The sequence below is a fragment of the Mauremys reevesii genome, linkage group 1 (assembly GCF_016161935.1).
Source record: "Mauremys reevesii isolate NIE-2019 linkage group 1, ASM1616193v1, whole genome shotgun sequence".
In the NCBI taxonomy this organism is placed as follows: domain Eukaryota; kingdom Metazoa; phylum Chordata; order Testudines; family Geoemydidae; genus Mauremys; species Mauremys reevesii.
In genome coordinates this window covers 16330443-16351819 of record NC_052623.1, presented here as the reverse complement: position 1 = coordinate 16351819, position 21377 = coordinate 16330443, and the positions used below count along the sequence as shown (strand labels likewise).

Here is a 21377-nt window from a genome sequence, read left to right as displayed (position 1 = left end):
TGGCGAGTCCCCACAACAGACCTGGCTCCCTACTCCCGCATTGCACCGAGTCCCCCCGCCACCAACAGACATACCCCCACCAACCCCCATTGTATCGAGTTCCCCCCAGCCCCATCAGACCTGTCTCTCCACCCCCCCAATGCGCGATTCCCCCCCACATCAGACCTGCCCCCACCCCCATTGCGCCTAGTGCCCTCCACCCCCATCAGACCGGCCCCCGCTACCCCCCATAGTATCAAGTTCCCCCCATAGTCAGATGAGGCCCTAAAACAAACCCTTGGTATCAGAGGCCCGGTATGAGGCCTGAGGCCTGAACTAAAGTAATGGTCAAGACTTTGCTAACATAACACAAAGTTAAGCTGCGAGCCAGAGGCAGGCCCTGCTCCCAGAAGTTGGCAAGAAGGCGGCTGCTAATTACACGTATACACAGCTCTAAAAGGTATCAAGTACTAATAGGATGAATGTGTGCCAGGATGGCACCAGAACATTCTGGTACGAACACATTCCACAGAAATAATGGGGAACAGGCTGACCCATCCTAAAGACAGGGTCAAAAGGATAATATGATGGATAGAGTTGTTTGTTCAAATCAACATGTACTAGGAGAGAGGCAGCACCCTAATACATAGAGGGGTTGTACCTCAGTGCGTCAGGAGTGATGTGTAACCTGTTTGTATCTGTGTATAAGAATGCACCCGAGTGGACGTCTTTGTCTGGCCTAGGGGGCAGTGGTAAATCCCACCACTCACGAGATGACAGTGGGGTGGTCACCGTTGAATGACAACACTGGATGTTAACTGCTGCAGATGGTAAGTAATAGCTGGCAATGGCACTTGTCCGGAGTTTCGATCACCTGTGGAAGCAAAACCCGCGCGCACCTGCCACTCGGATGGGCAGCCCCGAACTGAAGTCACTGCCGCTCTTCTATAGCGTGAAACCCCGTAGGGAAACCCCATAGAATCCTGGGAAAATCCAGTTAAAACTGGGACTTGTTTACTACTTGGGCCACTGCTGACCGCTGGAAAGGGCGGGAAAACACTCCAACTGCCCTCCTGATCACATGACCAAGCCCTCCATTTTAGATAACAAAATGGGTTCCATACAAAAATAAATCATAATACTAATAACCTGACAAACACAGCTTTAGGAATTTGCCCCTAACGGCAAGGCAGTGGCATGGACCTCTTTAAGGCCTCACTGGACACTGCGGACTCAGCAGCGTGCACTTTGTCCTCAGGGATAGCTATGCGGTGTAGTTCATGGCTGTAGGCCTCGAGGCTCTCGCCCGAGGTTCAGCAAACTATGCAAGACCTGCCCCTTTGACGGGGTGGGTCTGTTTGCTGAGCAGACTGACTCCAGACTGCAAGGCCTCAAAGACTCCAGGGGGACAATGAAATCTTTGGCTATGCACACACTCCAGCAACCCAACGAAAGCCCCAAGCACCGCAACAGCACCCGGTAGAGGCAGGCATTCTACAGGCGCAGGGGTAGGAATGGCAGGCATAATCCTTCCTATTCCCCATCCAGACAGGGCCAGGACCCTACTAAGCCTTCGTCAGGCTCAAAACAGACATTTTGAAGGTGTGCCCGAGGTTGGAGCACCTGTCTCAACACCAGATCCTTCCCTGTGTTTTTTGAACTAGTTGTCTATCCCACTTCTACCATACGTGGTCCCAAATAACATTGGACCGTTGGGTTCTTCGCATGGTGGAAATGGGATATTCTCTCCAATTCTGCTCCTACCCTTCTTCCCACCCCGTTTCTCCATCTTGCGTCAGGGATCCTTCTCACGAGCAACTCCTTATCCAGGAGGTGCAGGCGCTCCTCGCCATAGGAGCAGTGGAGGAGATTCCTCAGGGGGCAAGGGATTCTATTCCTGATACTTCCTAATCCTCAAAACCAAGGGGGCTCTCAGACCCATTCTAGACCTGCCAGGACTCAACAAATTCATGGTAAAGTTGAAGTTCTACATGGTCTCCCTCAATACAATTATCCCTTCCCTGGATCCAGGAGATGGGTTTGCTGCCCTCGACATGAAAGACATGTACTTTCACATAGCGATTTGCCCTGCTCACAGATGCTTCTTAAGGTTCGTGATCGACCAAAAACATTATCAATTCATGGTCCTTTCCTGCAGCCTGTTGACAGCCCCACGAGTGATCACCAAGTGCATGTCGGTGGTAGCAGCCTTCCTCCGAAGGAGGCAGGTGCAATATACACTTACCTAGATGAGTGGCTACTTGGGAGGCAACACATCTTGAAGAACAACAGTTATGAGAGGTAAGTAACCAACAGTTTTGGTCTCATTGGGAGTTGGGACAGCAGCCTGGATAATGGTAGTCTCTGAAGGGTTAGTCAGAAAGCATCCTAAATGGTAAGACTGTGTAAGCTTCCTAATGCATCTGATGCTGACTCAGTGTTCACACTGCAAAGAAAAACCTGCAGCATAAAGTCGCAGGGCACAGGTCAGGTTGGCTCGGGCGTTTAAAAATAGTAGTGTAGATGTTACCGCTCCCACCTTGTTGAGTTTCAGAGCCTGGGCTCCAGCCCGAGTGGGAATGTCTACACTGCTATTTTTAGACCTGCAGCCAAAGCCCCATGACCCCGAGTCAGTTGACCTGGGCTCAGAGACTCAAAGCCAGGGGTTTTTCTCTGCAGTGTAGACATACACCTCATTAGCCTGCTGCTTGCTTAGGTGATTGCCAAGACTAGCCAGCTGATGACCTGCGAGAACAGTGTGGCACTGTCAGGCTAGTGCTGACTTGGCAGGGGCTATCACAGTGATCATAAATGGAGTCAGTGGTGGGTGAATTGCAACCTTGCTAAGCATGAATGGAACCCAATAGCAGGAAGGGTAGGGGAACAGCATGTGTCACTACGTGCTTGGTTTCCAGAGACCATGCTTAGATAGGGAGCCCCATAACAAGGTCTGAAGTTTGACTTTAGATCCCTCTCTGGTGATCCCTACCCCTGTAAAACTCCTTCTGGAAGGAACCAGCTGCAGTAAACAGACCTGCAGCTGGAGGCTAGGCTATGAGAGTTGGTTTCTCAGCTTCATTATTGCATCCGAAACAGATGGATGTTGTTTCCTGAGAGGTTCCGGAGGCACAGAGCCCTCCGACGTACAAGGCGTTTAGATGAATGTTGTCACATGCATGCTCTTCCTCTAGCTGAGTGGCACCTGCCAAGAGGGCACAGCGGGTGCAGGAATGGCTGCTCTCAGGAGTTCCTCACCCCCCTCCAATTCTCATTCAATTCAGAGAACATCCTGAGCAAACACAGCCGCTTCTCATCTACTTCCTCCTCTCAAAACAAACAAGGTCAGGGTGGGAGGTTTCAAGAGCACTCAGCCTTGGCCAATCACAGCTCTCATTGAAGGAGGCTGCCATTACTTTGGCTAAGGCCCAGTGCTTATGAAAATTCCTCCCTACATGACACTGGTCCCCTAGCAGCCCCCTGCACTGCTAACCTCTCTAGCAAGCTGTTCTCCGCTACTTCCCGCACGTTCCATTGCTTCACCTTTTACGTATTCTTCAACAAAGAGGGTGACAAAATGTGTAAGCTCTCCAGAGTCAGGCCCATCTTTTTGTTCTGTTTTGTGTGGCGTCTACCACTGTGCGCTCCTGATCCTTGACTGGGACCCTGGAGGCAATGCAAATAGGCACAATACAAATAGGTCACGTAATCTCACTTTTTAACATGAAGAAAGCAAAGTCCCTTCCAACCAAATGACCTCATAGCCAGGACAACTCGTTTTCAAAGACAAGATGGGCTGTCTTAGCCCATTGCTGTTCTTTAAAGGGCGACAACTTAATTGTTTTGAAACTGAATTTTTTTTCCAAATCATTGTAAGACAAAGGTACTTTTACTCCCTTGCTGATGGTTATAAAGGTCTTTTCAGTTGGGCAGTTTCTCCAAGAAACAGTGAAATGGACTCCCGAGAAAGTCCTGTCAAATGCACAAATGGAAGGGAGTCAAAGGCCCAGCTCCACAAAGAGGCTGGGGCATCCACAAACCCTGGCTTGGATGCCTAGGCTATGCATGGGCCCTGAGAATGAGACCCACAAAAGCCAGCACCAATAGCAGACACCGATGAGAGGGGTGTGTCCTAAGCCCGACCCGTCTCAAGAGTTAGGCACCTATGTCCAAGCTGGATGGAGGCACCTGTCTGTGCTTGTGATTCACCGCTGGAAACTCTTCTGGACGCAGGTGCCTAAGCAGTTTCTAGCAAGAACAGCAGCGGTGCACTTAACTCCACACAAAATGGCAAGGGAAGGGCTATAAGCACGTAAATTCCTTTGTGGATCTGGGTCTAACTCTTCAGTGTTAGTGATCTCAGGAATGTATGGAACGTGGTAGTGGGTACCATGTTTTTCTAGACAGGAATGTGATTTTAAGATGACTGTGCTCCTTTAATCTCTCCCCCATGAAGACCGCAACACTGTTTTCACATCTGTTCTTTCCTTTTATTGAAAAAAAAATCATTTAGAAAAATGACAGTTTATATCAGGGACACAACTGAACAGAATCTCAATACGAAATATGCCAGTTGGACAAACATGAAGGACATTTACAGCTCTAAAAATGCCATTGCTTTTATTTTTCCACCTTGTCGATAAATTTCGTGCTCTAACATACAGAAGTAGCATATTTGCAGTCTCGATATTTTTCCCTTCCAATAGATAAAAGGATTTGATATAAAAATTGATCCCACCCACCCACTCCCCAATCAGATAAATATAAAAATAAAGAAAAACACTTGTTTGTGAATGGACAGAGTTGTTTTACATAAAGGTTTTGTCCTGAATTCCTAACATAAAGATTCACTATGAAAAGGATAAAATGAAGTCAGCGAAATGTGAATGCTAAAATCCCCCAAACACTGCATGGCACAGAGCTACATACTATAAAGCACTGCCAGGTAAAAAAGGAGGAAGTCAATACAGCATTGAGCAAAAACCTCCCTCCTAAAGGTCTTTGATAGGTCAAATGTCATCCATCATAATCTCAAAAGTGACAGAGCAACCTGAAAGGCAGGTTAAACACTGCAACCACACAGATCAAGACCGTCTGTAGCTAGGCATTAGCTTCAAGATCTCGGATCCAAGTTTAAAAATCCTGCTTTATCCAGAATTAAATAGGATTTCAGGACAAAAACAGAGGCAAGTAACATTCTTTGCTATTTCACTTTATTTATTGGTATTAATTTAGCATGATCCACGCAGGAAGATAGCCATTGGAATAGTTATTTTGTTTTTCTTTCCGTGGCCAAACTGTCATGAAGCTTGGAGATTTCTGGTTCGTAGGCCTCCATGACCAATGTTCCATTGTCATCAAAGAATTTAGCGATAGATTTGGTGAACTCTGCTTCTCTCGGCTGTTTGGTTTTCCCGCTGATGAAAGTCAATTTCAGGGTGTATTTGTCATCAAACCTTGAAGGGACACAGAAAGAGAACCCTAGTCAGAGTTTAGAGAGGGGTTACTCAGATTTGGCACAGCTGAGTGGCTATATTGGGCTGAGAGCCTAGTAGCCAAAAAAATACCCTGAATTTGAACAGTGTCACATGCCACAGCAACTCTCATCTTCACCACAGGCATACAGCCCAGGTCCCAGCATGCAATGCTCTACCTTCTATGCACAAAGATGCTGCAACATGCAGTATCAGTAAATTATAACTCAATATTAAAGGGTTTTTTTATTGCTCTTTTTGGGGTTAGAGCTTTCTGAAATTAACATTAGAGTTAAAATAACCGATAAAATTCAAACTTCTCCATGGCTGTTGATTGCTCTGACTGTACTGCTATTTTAATTTTAACAGGGTGAAACTGACGCAGATGTTAATGGACAAGCTCTTGAATTGTAAGCCTGCTTTTTGGTAAGCATCAATGTGCATTTAAGAGGCAGTTTTGCTTGAAATTAACTTGTTTTACATTTTCTATAGACAGATGAGTCCTGGATTCGTAGGAGAGATTCCCTAAGCAACTAGCATTAACCTCATTTCTTTTTCGGTAAAAGTGCTCAAATGACACAGTGAAAATAAAAACCTAGGCAGAAAGGCCCGTCCATTCCTGACTCTGCAAACAGACAAAATTAAGTGTTTTCTTCACATGTCAGTAAAGATCAATCTCTCCATGTCACAGTGGACCTGACTTCCTGAAAATGGCAGGATCCATGCCATGAGATCAGTTCAACAGCCATGGAAGATTTCCACATGTGTTTCTAGGTGTTTTTTTTTTTTAAATATGTATCTATATGATCTTTTAAGGAAAACTGTGTTTTTTAAGCCAAAGATGAGACTGAGTGGGCCACATAATGCCTCCCTATTTTAAATGACATGAACCAACTCCTCGTATCAGAGGGGTAGCCGTGTTAGTCTGGTTCTGTAGAAGCAGCAAAGAATCCTGTGGCACCTTATAGACTAACATCTGTTAGTCTATAAGGTGCCACAGGATTCTTTGCAACTCCTCGTAAGCATTTCCTCTGCCCTTAAAAGTGAACTAACATTGCTTCCACTCCCTCACCCACTTCCTTCCTGCTCTGCTTTCATTGTTTCAGTTAATAAAATGCTTGTCTCTCCAAAAGTCTGACTGTTTTATACTTTAATTAAAATATATTTTACAGGCCAGGAATAGAAAGCACAATTAAATCACAAACAGGGAGCCAACCATCTCTCCCTATATGCGTATATATCAGGGGTTGGCAACCGACGGCATGCGTGCCAAAGACGGCACGCGAGCCAATTTTTAATGGCACGCGGCTGCCTGCTGGGACTCCGTGTGCCATTAAAAATCCTGCCCAGCGCGGCAAGCCGCGGGGTCCGCGGGCCCGGGCTGGAGCACCGGGCCGAGTGCAGCAAGCCGCCGGCCCCTCTCCCGCTTTCTCCCCTCCCCTGGAGCCCTGCCGCCGCGCACGCAGCGCTCTGGGGGCCGGGGCTGCGCGCTCCCACGGGGCAGCGTTTGGCTCCGCGGGGAGGGAAAAATGCTCCCAGCTCACCCGGAGCCCTGCCGCTGCGCGCGCATCGCTCTGAGGGGCAGGGCTGTGCACTCTCGCAGGGTAGTGTATCTGGCTCTGCTTGGAGCCTCAAGGTAAGGGGACCGGGTCTGGGGGTGGATAAGGGGTGGGGAAGTCAGGGGACTGGGAGCAGGGTGGGTTGGATAGGGGGTGGGAGGGGTGTAGCTGGGGCGGGGGTCTCTGGAGAGGGGAAGTCAGGGAGCAGGGGGTGGTGGATGACGCATGGGAGTTCCGGGGTCTGTTATGGGGCAGGGGGTGGATAGGGGTCATGGCAGTCAGGGGACAGGGAGAAAGGAGGGTCCTGGGGAGGCAGTTAGGGTGGGGAGTCTCTGGAGAGGGTGGTCAGGGGGCAAGGACCTTGGGGGGTTGGATGAGTCGGAAGTTCGGGGTGGGGAGGCTGTCAGGAGGCAGGGGTGTGGAGAGGGGTCGCGGCAGGCAGGGAGCAGGGGGAGGGTTATATGGGTCGGGAGTTCTGGAGGTCCTGTCAGGGGGTAGGGAGTGGTTGGGATGGGGCATGAGAGTCCCAGGAGTCTGCCTGGGGGTGGGAGGTGTGGATAAGGGTTGAGGCAGTCAGGGGACAGGAAGGGGGTAGGTTCCTAGGGGGGCAGTCAGGGGACAAAGAGCAGGGAGGCTTAGATAGGGGATGGGGACCTGGGGGCAGTTAGGGGCAGGGGTCCCAGGAGGGGTAGTCAGGGGACAAGGAGTGAGGGGTTGGAGGTTCTGAGGGGGCAGTCACCCAGCCCTCTGCCCTGAGGCCTGACCCCCCCCCCCCCACACACACACGCAGCCCTCTGCCCCGCAACCCCCCCCCACGCCCCTGCCCTTGGCCCTGTACCTCCCTCATACACACCCAGACCTCTGCTTGACTTCACCCCACCACCACCCCAGCCCTGACTCTGGCACCCCCACATCCCCAGCTCCCCCCACATCCCCACCCTCACCCTGAGCACCAAATGGGAGCTCCTGCACCCCCCCCCATTCCCACCTGCACCTCTCTCATCATATGGGAGCTGCCCAGGTAAGTGCTCCCACACCCAAACCTCCTGCCCCAACCCTGAGCCTCCTCCCTCATTCTAGCTCCTGGCCAGACCCTTCACCCCCAGCCCTGTGCTCAGTGCACTCCCACCCTCAGCTCAGCGCAGAGAGAGGAAGAGAATGGGCCAGAACCAGGGAGAAGGTAGGTACCCACTCTGTGTGGGCAGGGCCGGGACCCCAGACCGGCAGCGAGCTGAGTGGATCCGGCAGCCGGGATCCCGGCTGGCAGGAGCTGGAAGATGGAACCCCTGAGCGGCAGTGGGCTGAGCCGCACGGCCCACTGCCGGTCTGGGGTTCTGGCTGCTGGACCCTTGCCAGCCGGGGTCCCGGCCGCAGGCCCTGCTCAGCCCGCTGCCGGCCTATCTGAACAGAACCCCAGACCAGCAGCAGGCTGAGCGGGCCGGCGGTGTAAGATCAACATTTTAATTTCACTTTAAATGAAGCTTCTTAAACATTTTGAAAACTTTGTTTATTTTACAATACAACACTAATTTAGTTATATTATATGTAGACTTATAGAGAGACCTTCTAAAAATATTTAAATGTATTACCGGCACGTGAAACCTTAAATTAGAGGTTCTGAAAGTGAGTGAGTGAGTGTGTGTGTGTGTGATCTCTTTTGGTGTCATATCTGACAGCAGCCAGTACTAGATGTTTTAAAGATACAGGATTCCTAAATTCCTTCCTAACCCATCAGTCAGTGATTGGTTTATGCCTGAAGCATGAGGATTTATATCCCTTATTCTTTTAGCTTATCTAAGCTAACTCTCTCTTCATTTAAAAAGTTTCTTTTTTGAATCATGCTAAACTCTGGGGTCTCATGAGTTCCACATGTTAGTTACAGGAGACAGAAAACTGTATACTGCATACAAATTTTAGCCATCTCAAAACGAGAAATCATGACAGGAGCTAAAGTAAAAGCAACTAAATGTCCAATAACTCTATTTGCATGATTGCAGATTGCAGTAACGGGTCTACTTTTCTAAAGGATGAAGAATCAGGCCTAAGTGACTAAAGGACTGAAGGAGTTGACTTAAAGAGCAAAAAGACTTAATTTGGCTAAGTAATGGCTTACAAAAGGGGATGTAACGACTTACAAATACAGAACCTAAAAGGGTGCAATATAGAGCGGTGGTTCTCAATCTTTTTGGGCTCAAGACCCATTTGTAAATGTTTATGGCCTGTCGCTACCCAGTGAATAGTCTGGGGGTGGAGGCCCTGGGATGGTTTTGGTCGTGTCCTGCCCCCGCCCCCGGTTGGGTCCTGCCCGGCACTCATCCCACAGTGGCAAATCCAGTGCTGTGAGGCTGGCTGGGCTTGGCTTTCCGCTTCGGGCGTTGCAACCTCCAGGGTTGCAGCGCCGCTCAGGTTCGGCCCGCCCCCCTGACTGGACCAAATTTGTTTGTGTGGAGTCGTGATCTGGCTCCTCAAGTTGCAGTGCCACTGACTCAAATTTGGCCTTCAGAACTGGGCAGCTGAACAGTGGTGACTGCTGGCCAGGCCTCCAGCTCTGAAGGTAGCACTGCCATCAGCAGCAGTGCAGAAGTAAGGGTGGCAATACCATACCTGCTACAGGGCTCTACCAACGGGCTGAGAAACACTGATACAGAGAGCAGAAAATATCTGGGGTGATTCCATGTGGGTACTAAGGGCAATAGAGCACTGGGAGAAAGACAGGCTCTAAGGAAGCAGGTCTCAGACCATTCAGGGCTTTTGATAGAACCAACACTTTGAATATTGCCTAGAAGCCAATTGGGAGGCAATGCAGTGCATGACACAGATGTAATACATAACCCTTTGCATAAGACTTATGCCACACCCGCCATTTGGCTCCTGTGCTACTCTGAGTAAATCTGCACAGAAAAAGGTGACAGACCCAACAGGAAGCAGAAATGACATTCCTGCCCTTCAGTAACTACAGTAAGTAGGCAAATCACAGGCCTCAGCAGGGCGTGGATGTTCTGTCATTATGGTCCTTTAGTAACTGTGGTTCTAGAAGCAAAAATACCTTTTTAGACTGGAGGAAAGTTGCCAGATGTCATCAGGGTCCATCCCCGCAGGATCCTTTCGATGTGCTACCAGGAAAATGCTCTTCTCCTTGTATGAGGTATAGATGGTCAGGATTCCCATCATCACAAAATAAGTTCGGGAAAGTTAAAGAAATTAAGGGAATACGAGAGCCATGCAATAGTAACAAGTAGGACACGTGAACAATGGAATGCACACAAATAAATGATTGATCTCTACACAGCGATTAGGGTATTTAATTGCTTTTGACAAGATCATTTAGAGCTCAGGTTTTGGTTGACATTTTTATTAGTATGAACAAGTTAAATGCAAACATACCGTGTCAGTCTCTAGCTCTTAAAAATCTTCCCACTACCACAAGACCACAGATCAATGCCTGAAGTGACATGAATGGTGGGCAAAAGTTTATCAGAACCTCTCTTGAATGAGATTTACCAAGGAGTCAGATAGAAAAATCAAAAGATTAAAAGACAATTAAACGTGACTATAAAGAGACTAAATGGTGTTTTCAGTTACTTGACTGAAATTTCATTGGCAACATCTAAAGGAGGCCTCATGAAAGCCTGAGGCAGAATAAGCAGTGGAAATAATCCTTGTGTCTAGGGTCACACAGAAGGTCAGTGGAATAGTAGGGGTTAGAAGCCCAAAACTCTTGGCTCTCAGCTTTGTGCTCAGTTTACCAGCCCACACTGCCCCCCGAGACGATCTGCACAATTCAGAGACATTGCTGTATATACAGAGATATGTTGCACCCTTTAGCCATCACTCTGAACATGGTATCCTGAATTGTCTGCACTAACTCCTATAGCCAAAAAGCAGCAACAAAGTCACAGAATGACAGAGAACATTTATCAGAGTAACATTTATCATTCAAAAACAAAACAGAATGATAAATGTTACTCAATACTTCAGATTTACTAACTGTTCTCTAAAGGTAACTTACATTTATACTGTGGCCTCTTCCCAATTTTTATGCTTGATGGCAGCCTCTGACAATTGCTCCTGCTTGCCATTTCACTCCCAGCACCCGACCTGTAGTATCACAGGAAGCAGCTGGTGCTATAGGAGTCTGTTTACAGAAATACAAGTTTCTTATGCTAAAATATTGAGGAAGTGGACTTGGATGTTAAAATAAAACACTGAAGTAGAAACCTGGTAAGTCCCACTGTCTGTGAAATTCAGACAGGACCTATCAATTTTACTTCTATGTCTGCTAAAAGAGGGAAAGACAATTATGGATTTTTTTTTTTTTATTTTTTTTTTACTGGTTGGGGAAGACAAACACGTCTTAAACCTGCAGCACACAGGAAAGGATATGATACCACACAGAAAGCGAGAACAGGTTTAGATTCAGGAAAGGGATGCAGATAATCCCAAATCAAAGCCACGACGGCAAAGAGACAGGAGACTGTGCAGATGATGAGGCGGCCATCAATCAAACAGAAATTCTCCACATACTTGTACTTTTCCAGGAGAACCTGATGGGAAAGCAAAGAGCCCAGTTTATTGTACACTTGGCTACTTTTACAGATGGCTTCCACAGACAAATTAATTCTCTATAGATGCACTAATTTCAATTGCATAATTCAGATGATTTTAATTAAAGCGTCAGAAAGGGGAAAACCAAATCCAGGAGCATCACAGAAACAGCAGTAAACGTGGTGAGAATGCTGCAACTTTAGATATATTTTATATCTAATTTAAATAGTCTTTAAATGTACATATGTTCTTTAAACTTTTCACTGACACGAGTAAAAGCCATTTTAAGGCTAACTAGCCAATTTTATTAATGCAAAATGACACAGTAATTGAATTGGAAGCATCTAAGAAAGCAAGTGATTTCTGAGTCATTCACAGCTCTAGGAGATGACACTCAGGGTACGTCCACACTACCCACTGAATCGGTGGGCAGCGATCGATCTATCGGGGATCGATTTATTGTGTCTCATCTAGATGCAATAAATCGATCACCGAACATGCTCCCCATTGACGGAACTCCACCAGGGTGAGAGGCAGAAGTGGAGTTGAAGGGGGAGCCGTGGCCGTCGCTCCCGCACCGTGAGGATGGGAGGTAAGTCGAAATAAGATACGTCGACTTCAGCTATGCTATTCTCGTAGCTGAAGTTGCGTATCTTACATCGACACCCCCCCCCCCCCAAACACCCATAGACCAGGCCTCAGTAGGAGTCTGATCCTGGAAACGTATGTGTGCAGATCTATCATCGACTTTCATGAGAGTTCTGTACAGAGCGAGGCTCCAAGGTGGAATCTGTGAAGGGACTCAAGTGTTGCAACACTGAGGGCACCTAGAAAAATCACAGGAGCAACAGTGCAACCCCCTCCAGCTGGGTTAGGAACCTAGGCTCCCCATATGATGAACAGGGAGAGACAGGCACCTAAGAAAGGCGATCCACCAAAGCCAGCCCGCTAGGTGCGGAACCACCTAAATCAACCTAGTTGGGGATTGGTCCTGCTTTGAGCAGGGGGTGGGACTAGATGACCTCCTGAGGTCCCTTCCAACCCTGACAGTCTATGATTCTATGCCAACCAGAGGGGGAGGAGGGGGTGCTAATCCCTGTCCTGCTCACAGATACAGACTCCTAAGTCTGGGCTGCAGGGAGGCGCTCAGTTCTGCTTGGGAGTCACAAACTAGGAGATAAGTGTAAATTGTGTGCAGGACTTGAAACTAATGGCCAAGGAGGGGAGGGCGAGGAAGAAGACCTCCCGTACAACCCATTAGCCTAGTGGCTAGGGTACTCCCCCAGGATAGGGGAGACTCCTAGATCGTGACCTTCCTCCTCCTGAGGAGAAGATGGGATTTGAACAGGGATCTGCCACCTCTCTGGTGAGTGCCATAACTACTAGGCTGAACAGGCATTCTAATTCGGTCACTGGCCCAATTAATATTGAAGTATTCCATTGCTTAATTCAAGTGGAACAACTTCAGGAGGAGACATTGAGGAAATCACAACAGAATATCCCATAGCCTGGTAGCTAGGGCACTCACCTGAGAGGGGCTGCTCCCTGTTCAAATCCCTTCTCCTGCTAAGGGTGGTGGGACGACTTGAACTGGGGGTTCCCCACACCATGGGTGAGTACCCTATCCACTAAGCTAAAGGTTATAAGGGAGGTCTTTCCCACCCCTGGCTGTTTTGTGTGGGCACCTCAGGTGAGTTCGATCTGGAAGGTGTGCTCAGAGGGTGCCAACAGGATTGGGCCCTTGCATATGATTTAGGGGACTGAACATCTGTCTTTCCTGGTTTGTGAAGGGCTTGGGGGCTGAGGTGGGGATAAGCCTCCAAATACCTACCATGAAGCAGCAGTGCATATGTCCAAGAAGGAAATAGGCGCCCAGGTGCCTAGAGTGAAGCAGCAGTGAGCACACCCAGAAGGAAAAAACTTAGATGCCAAGTGAGTTTAGGCATCTACTGGGTTAGGCAGCAGCCAAGTGGGAGTTTTGTGCCTCACAATAGTGCCTAAAAACGGAACTTAGGCACTTAAGTACCTTTGTGGATCCCACCTGCAGTGATTTCAAAAGGCCCATCAGGAGGCTAGCAGTCAGTCAGTCAGAATTTACCTTTTTGGCAGAATCATCCAAAGAATTTTTCACAGCTGATCCATCCCACTTGTCAATTTTTACTGGTTTGTCATCAATCCTCCACTGCAATGCAAATTGAGAAATCAAGTCACTTCCAAGCACTTGGCATGTGTAAATATTTTATTTGTTTCTATACTGAATAGGAAGATAAAAGAAAATATGATAGCTCAAAAGATTTTATAAATTTTATAGTTGCATGGGCAAATTTAAGTTTTTTGTTTTTTTTTTGGTTTTTAGCCAAGTAATGGTTTTTATACTTATTAGTGCCAAAGGAAGGGCATTGGCCACTTTAAGTTTGTTTTAGCACAAATTTTGGCCAGTTTATTTTTAGCATGTTAACTATTTTTTTTTTTAGTTAATTTATTTTTTATTTATTTATTTATTTTTAACCTATAAAGTATCTGTATATGAACGACTGTCCAAAGATTAACAAAATCTAGTATCTATTACACAATTGTGCTGCAGTACTGTAAGTGGATTGCACCGCAATTCAACATGATGTTAGACCTTCCAACCAGGCTTTTTTCAAAGCAGACTTCAGATTTAGTAGATCTTATTGCTGTGGCCATGATATACCAAGTTTTGAAAAGGTTTAATCTGATGAGTCTCATAAACAGCGCTGTAGAAATGATCCCGTAAAGAGACAATTTAAAATGGGGAGTGATTTTAAAGGCAAGCATAGAACTGAAATTATCAATAGATGCCACTGATAGGAATTTTAATGATGTTAATTCTTTTCCATCAAATCTTCCAAAGTACTTGCATTTGCTATGAAAACTCTCTCTCTCACACACACACACACACACACACACACACGTGAAATTTGAGGGGAAAAAAATCAGGAATCTCATGAGGACAATTTAATGGCACATACAAAAAAAGAAGAAACGACAAGTTTCTCACTCAGACCCTAGACCAGCTGTTCTCAAACTGTGGGATGGGACCTCAAAGTGGGTCGCAACCCCATTTTAATGGGGTCACCAGGGCTGGTGTTAGACTTGCTGAGGCCCAGGGCTGGAGTCCCACCACCTGGGACTGAAGCTGAAGCCCAAGCCTGACCGCCCGGGGCCGAAGCCAAAGCCTGAGGGCTTCAGCCCTGGGCAGTGGGGCTCAGGTTACAGGTCCCCCACCTGGGGCTGAAGCCCTTTGGCTTTGCCCTCCCACCCCCCTACCCAGGGCAGTGGGGCTTGGCTGAGCTCAGACTTCAGTCCCCCCTGCTGGAGTCGTATAGTAATTTTTGTTGTCAGAAGGGGCTTGTAGTGCAATAAAGTTTGAGAACCCGGCTTTAGACAGAGATTTTTTAAGAAAACAAGGACAAAAATAATCCCCACTCTTTTAACTCAGCTATATGCTGGCTATCTAGCCACTTGGCAGTGTGAGCTAGTGGAAAAGAGCACTGGACTGGAACTCTGGAGACCTGGATGCTATTCCCAGCTCTGTCACTTGTGTGCTGAGTGGCCTTGGGCAAGTTACTTAGCCTCTCTGTGCCTCAGTTTCCCCTATGTAAAACAGGGATAATGACTTTGACCTCCTTTGTAAAGCGCTTTGAGATCTACTGATAAAAAGTGCTATGTATGAGTTGCATATTATTATTACATTCAAATTTTTCACAAGTTGTCGCCCAGTGATGCGACCCTACAGCTTATGATGGACCAAGTATAACTGCATGTGTGTAATGAAAGAGTTAACTCCCTCCCTAAAGTTCATAAAACTCGTAGCAATATCTGTGTTACATTCATTTGGCAGTACTGCTTTGAGCTGTGTGTATTTTAAATGGCCTGATATTTTGATGGGACTTGGACCATATGTTAGATTCTGATGGGGAAATAATACAAGTTCAGAATATCTCCTAAGGTGAAGTTCACAAGATGGTTTACCAATTTAGTGCCAGAGGAGCACATTTCTCTCTCGGGTTAAAATAAATTATTTTTAAAAAGATGTTTGCCCTGATTTACTTCTACAGGCACTGAAAAATAATCATACAATTCTGCTCTGAGAGACACAGGCATGAATCGCTGAATGGCTAAGAAACTTCAGCACATGTGCGAGTGCAGGAGCTAATTTTACAAGGCAGAGTAGTAATGGGCCCTTTGTATTTAACTCAAAGTGCCAGTAGTGAACATAGCCCTTGTTTTGGGGTAAGTTTAAAATAGAAGAACAGGAGTACTTGTGGCACCTAAAAGACTAACAAATGTTAGTCTTTAAGGTGCCACAAGTACTCCTGTTCTTTTTGCGGATACAGACTAACACGGCTGCTACTCTGAAACCTTTAAAATAGAAGATATTTATGGAAGGCCACTGGACCCCGATTTTTACAGCAATGCTAAGGTTAGTATAGAATGAAGCATAGCTGAGAAAACCTTTTCTTACAGATTATAATGGCATACGAGTCAATGATTTTTAGATCATTTAGATCACCCTCCATATTAGATCATCCACAGGGGTTTAGTTGAACACATCTGTTTGGGATGTGGGAGACAGAGAGGGGAAAGTGAAAAAGGTTGAGGGGGAAGGAGTTCTGATTTTCTTTCTAATAACTAGATTGGTAGCCAAACCTTGAGTAAGCTTCACATCCCCACACCACCACCTGAGTCCCTCCATCCCTCCTTATCTGTTGTCAGAAAGAGAAACCAAAAGGAGATAGAAGAAAATAATTCAAAATGTCATGCCTGCACACAAGCATTTCCTGTGCATCCTTCTCCAGAACATCCAGGCTGCATTTCTCAATTAGGGGGTGGGGAAGGGTGGGGGTGGAATCCAAAAGTTTTGTGGGAAGTTACTTGCCTACAAGCGGTTGTATTTTCATTACAAGAGCCTTAAAATGTATTACTGTTCCAAAAAGAAATTACATAAAAATGGCAGCTTCTTATGCTACAGATCTGCTGTGTCTGTCACTCAAGCGTCAAAAATAAGTTACTTCTGTTAGACCTGCAGAGTTAACATAGACTAGCTTGATCCTATTCTGTTGCTGATGTACAAACTAGAACTGTGAACTGTCAATTGCAGAACCACGTTCTATCCTCTATTACACCCATAGAACCCAATGGAACCAACAGTGTTACAAATAGGCAGAAGTGTCATTTGACCTGCAGAATCTTTGTTACTCGTGATGAAATACAAGAAAAGAGGCTGAATTTTCAGGGCTGACAGAAAAACTAGCTTTTTATTTGTGAAACTGAACAAATTTGATACAACAGGTAACTTCAACAAGCCATATAAAAGTCTCTTTTTGGAACTGATCTGCCCGCTTTGAGATGAACTGTGAAAAATCAGAGAAATTCTCAATTATATCTGTGCGCCCTTTATTACATTACCAGAACAAATATTTTAGCTACAGAATTGCTTCACATTTCTGAAGCGACATTATTGCTCACTGCTTTAGTAACCGAGTGCCTCACATTAACGAATTTTGCCTTAACCCAGTGGGTTAGGATTTACCCCACTTTTACTTTTTTTGCTTTTTTGCATCAGTGAATCTACCCCCATGCCAACCCTAGAAAACACACAGCAGTTTGTTCAGGACGCAGCAGCAATGGAGAAGCCCTGCTGACAGGTGGTAATCTCTTCTAGAGGCTAGGTACAGTAGAATCTCAGAGTTACTAACACCTCGGGAATGGCGGTGGTTCGTAACTGAGTAAAACTTTATGATTATTCTTTCAAAAGTTTACAACTGAAAGTTGACTTAATACAGCTATGAAACTTTACTATGAAGAAGAAAAATGCTGCTTTCCCTTTATTTTTTAGTAGTGTAGGTTTAACATAGTACTGTACTGAATTTGCTTTCTTTGTTGGTTTCTGCTGCTGCCTGACTGCATCTTCTGGTTCCAAATGAGGTGTGTGGTTGACTGATCATTTCATAACTCTAGTGTTTTGTAACTCTGAGGTTCTACTGTACTTTTATGCTTCCACCCCTCCCAGTACCCAAGTGCTTATAGTAACACCAAGACTCATTTGAGTAAACTACCATGTTAATCCTTCCTCAAAGCTCACTCCTGCATCTCAGCAAGTTAACACACACAAAATATACCCTATTATGGAAGGAATTCAACATGTTCACATGTCAGAATTAAGTCACTGCATGATCTTTATCTTAGTCCTTCCTCGCCCCTTTCACCCGGTCATTCTTATTTTATTAGATTGGGGCATTTTTAAGAGAGTGACCTTGTCTTTTCACATATTTCTAGGAGGCACACAGCACATGTTGGGGTGCTGCAGACATAAATAATCAGATGTCTTGCAAGGTCGTCCCAGGATAAGCAAGGATCTTCCTGCACAAGTTTGCTCCAGTAAAACCCACTTGTATACTACATCCAACCCCACAGCCTTCTGTGACAAGGACTGAGTGAAAGTGACACCCAAGTTCTTAAACCACCTCACTGTCGGGAAGCAAGTCTCCTCAACAAGCAAGGGGCATAAATGAGGAAACAGCAGATACTCTATCTTATATTTGGAAGTAATTTCACCAATGGGCCGCTACTACGTGGAACAACAGGGTAGCTCAGATCAGCCCTCAAAAGATGATATATGTCAAATCCCTAAGGATGACAGCATGTCATCACCACTAATTGACTTCCATCTTACACTACAACATCAAAAGAGAGGGTTTCAGACCTTGAGGGTGGAACGAACACCTGCATGTTTAAGGATGGTTGGCACCCTCTCCTCCACATGAGGTTAAGTAGCCAAGAGGAACAAGTCAGCATTGTATGTAGACTATGGTTGTAATAAAACTATTTCAACTCAACTAGAGAGACAGTCTGTCAGGCTGTGGCTATCAAAATCAAAAGGGCTGGACCTGATCTAGCTTATCGTCCAAGATGAACTGCAAGCCCTATTAATGGAGCAAGACTGTATGGAGTAGTCAATATGCATAGTACCCAGAAAAGTTCTACCTGACAGTATATTTATAACACACTAGACGTGTGCTAAATATTTGTCCCTTGCCATGGCATACCTCCTGACCTTAGTCTTAGCTCTTCCGTAAATCTGAATAAAAACCCTTTGTAATCAAAGATATTCGGACACCAGCAATTCTCCAGATATCGCCTCACCAACATGTACCCCAACTGCTCTGCTCCCTGAGATCATCAGGTTTCATTAAAGCCATCCGAAGCATCCCAGAAAGAATCAACATGGCGGAGAAAGACCAGGTCTCAAGTAAGAGTGTGTGCACGCATGCAAACAGAAATCCTGAGGAGGATACAGCAGATTATAGTTAGGGTTTCCAACAGATTCAATGCACTGTTACTGAATGACTCAGTTTCTGCACCAACTGGACAGCCACCATTTCAGACGATAAAGATATTTATATTCCCCAGCACACATTGGCTTTAGTTGCACTTTAAATAACCACAATTAAGTGCTTACCAAGCACATTGAAAATAACGAGGATACTTCCAGAAAGCATTACACTAAAAACCACAAACTGCTGCCATTTGAAATCCGAAAATTAAACACATTTGCTTGCAGCAAGAAACCTGGAAGTATTTAATTGAAAAAACCCACATTGTTCATGGCAACAGTTAACATAAGTGTTTTTAAGAGATGACTGCAGCTCTAAAAACCTACAGCCTACAGGATATCTTGATCTCAAACTCGATTGTCTCATTCCAGGCCAAAGTCAAAGCTGGTGCAGAGAAAGGGAGAAATAAAGAGGCAAACACCTTGCCCTTCAAAACTGGGCTGAGATCACCAAACTCACTTCATATTAATAACTATATGCATTAGGCCAGATCGACACTACAAACTTTTCCCAGTATAGCTATGTCTGTCAGGAGTACAATGAGGTACAATCTGTAATTGACAAAACTGTGCCAGTAAAAGCCCCTAGTGTGGACTCAGCTTAAACCAGCAAAACTCGCACTTTTGCCAGCAGAGCTTATTTTGCTCAGAGTAAGGTGGTGGTGGTGGTGTGCATTTGGAATAAGCAATGCTGGCATAAGCTGAAGTCATACTAGGAGCACTTTGCTGATCTTGTGCAGCTGTACCAGCAATATGATCCTAGTGTAGACCGGCCTTAGTTTCCTGTGTTTTGTTACTTCTGCATTTTACTTCCTACCATACGCTGCACATGCCAGGCAAAGAGACAACACCGAAAAGAAACAAAGCAGAGGGACCAGTTACAGCTGTCCATTATTTCAAATCTGCATTTACAGAACCACACCTCTGTGCTAAGTAGATTCCGATAGCAAAATGCTCCATGAAGCAGGGTTGGTACTAAAGAGTGCCTGGAGAGGAGCATGTTAATTGCAAAATGTAATGTTGGCAGCAGAGGGCTTGCTTGAGCCAAGAGCCATGTTTCGATGCTCACATGTGGCACATATATGCCAAAAGCACCATTTCAATGTACATAGGTGAGGAAGCCTTATGGGACCAAAGAGCCCCCCTCCTATATTCACAGTGGGGAAAGGGGAGCACATCTGGGTACAAAAAGCCCTACTTCAATATTCAATAGCTACATAGAGGTCTCTTGACACTCAGATACAGGGTGTGAACGATGTTCTTCTGGGAGGGTGTGGGTGCCAGGACTCCTGTGCTGAGGGTCACAGAACCAGCCCCAGATGGATGCCTGTGCCCCTGTACCAGGGATCATGGCAGGTAATGCTCTAAGGGGCCAGGGCTCCCACCTCGGGGTTCAAAGGGGAGAGAGTGCGCCAGGATCAACCTGTGCCCAGTGAGGGGGATCCCTGGGGGAACACAGGAGATGGCTGAAGGGGGGGCAGGGAGCAGCCTGCCCCCAGTGAGGGGGATGTCGGGGGGGCAGGGAGCAGCCTGCACCCAGTGAGCGGGATGTCGGGGGAGCAGGAGCAGCCTGCACCCAGTGAGCGGGATGTCGGGGCGGGGCAGGGAGCAGCCTGCACCCAGTGAGCGGGATGTCGGGGGCAGGAGCAGCCTGCACCCAGTGAGCGGGATGTCGGGGGCAGGAGCAGCCTGCACCCAGTGAGCGGGATGTCGGGGGCAGGAGCAGCCTGCACCCAGTGAGCGGGATGTCGGGGGCAGGGAGCAGCCTGCACCCAGTGAGCGGGATGTCGGGGGCAGGGAGCAGCCTGCACCCAGTGAGCGGGATGCCGGGGGCAGGGAGCAGCCTGCACCCAGTGAGGGGATGCCGGGGGCAGGGAGCAGCCTGCACCCAGTGAGGGGGATGCCGGGGGCAGGGAGCAGCCTGCACCCAGTGAGGGGGATGCCGGGGGCAGGGAGCAGCCTGCACCCAGTGAGCGGGATGCCGGGGCAGGGAGCAGCCTGCACCCAGTGAGCGGGATGCCGGGCGGGGGGGCAGGGAGCAGCCTGCACCCAGTGAGGGGGATGTCGGGGGGGGGCAGGGAGCAGCCTGCACCCAGTGAGCGGGATGGCGGGGGCAGGGAGCAGCCTGCACCCAGTGAGCGGGATGTCGGGGGGGGGGGCAGGGAGCAGCCTGCACCCAGTGAGGGGGGTGGCAGAGGCGGCTCTGGGTGGGGGGCAGGGATCAGTCCCCCGCCGATGCCCGCAGAGGCGCCGCGAGGGGAGGGGCCTGGCCCCGGGCTGCGGCGCCTGAGCCAAAGGCCCTTGGTCCCAGCCGCGGGGCGCCCCGAGCCCGCCTTCCCCTCCCCCAGCCCGCTACCTTCTCCAGCAGCCCGTTCTTGCCGCCCTTCGCCGCCATCTTCTCTCCTCCCTCCACCCCGCCCCCTCCCGCGGCTCGGGGCGACCTGTGCGCCGGCGATTGGCTGC

General features: G+C 47.4%; 1 protein-coding gene across 1 annotated transcript; it reads right to left on the bottom strand.

Moving 5' to 3' along the window:
• Positions 1-4444: 4444 nt before the first annotated feature.
• On the bottom strand, positions 4445-21309 carry SPCS2 (signal peptidase complex subunit 2). The gene is made up of 5 exons (XM_039539648.1): positions 21271-21309; positions 13653-13736; positions 11393-11553; positions 10056-10190; positions 4445-5432 (listed from the first exon to the last, which is right to left on the bottom strand). The coding sequence occupies exons 1-5, from the start codon at positions 21307-21309 to the stop codon at positions 5246-5248; spliced, it is 606 nt and encodes a 201-aa protein (XP_039395582.1). The 3' UTR covers positions 4445-5245.
• Positions 21310-21377: the final 68 nt, after the last annotated feature.

Coding starts and splice junctions, on each gene's coding strand:
- SPCS2 (XM_039539648.1), bottom strand. CDS start 21,309: ATGGCGGCGAAGGGCGGCAAGAACGGGCTGCTGGAGAAG. Junction 11,554..13,652: donor TGGATGATTCTGCCAAAAAG/GTAAATTCTGAC, acceptor CTTTCCCATCAG/GTTCTCCTGGAAAAGTACAA. Junction 10,191..11,392: donor CTCGCTTTCTGTGTGGTATC/ATATCCTTTCCT, acceptor ACTTTCCCGAAC/TTATTTTGTGATGATGGGAA.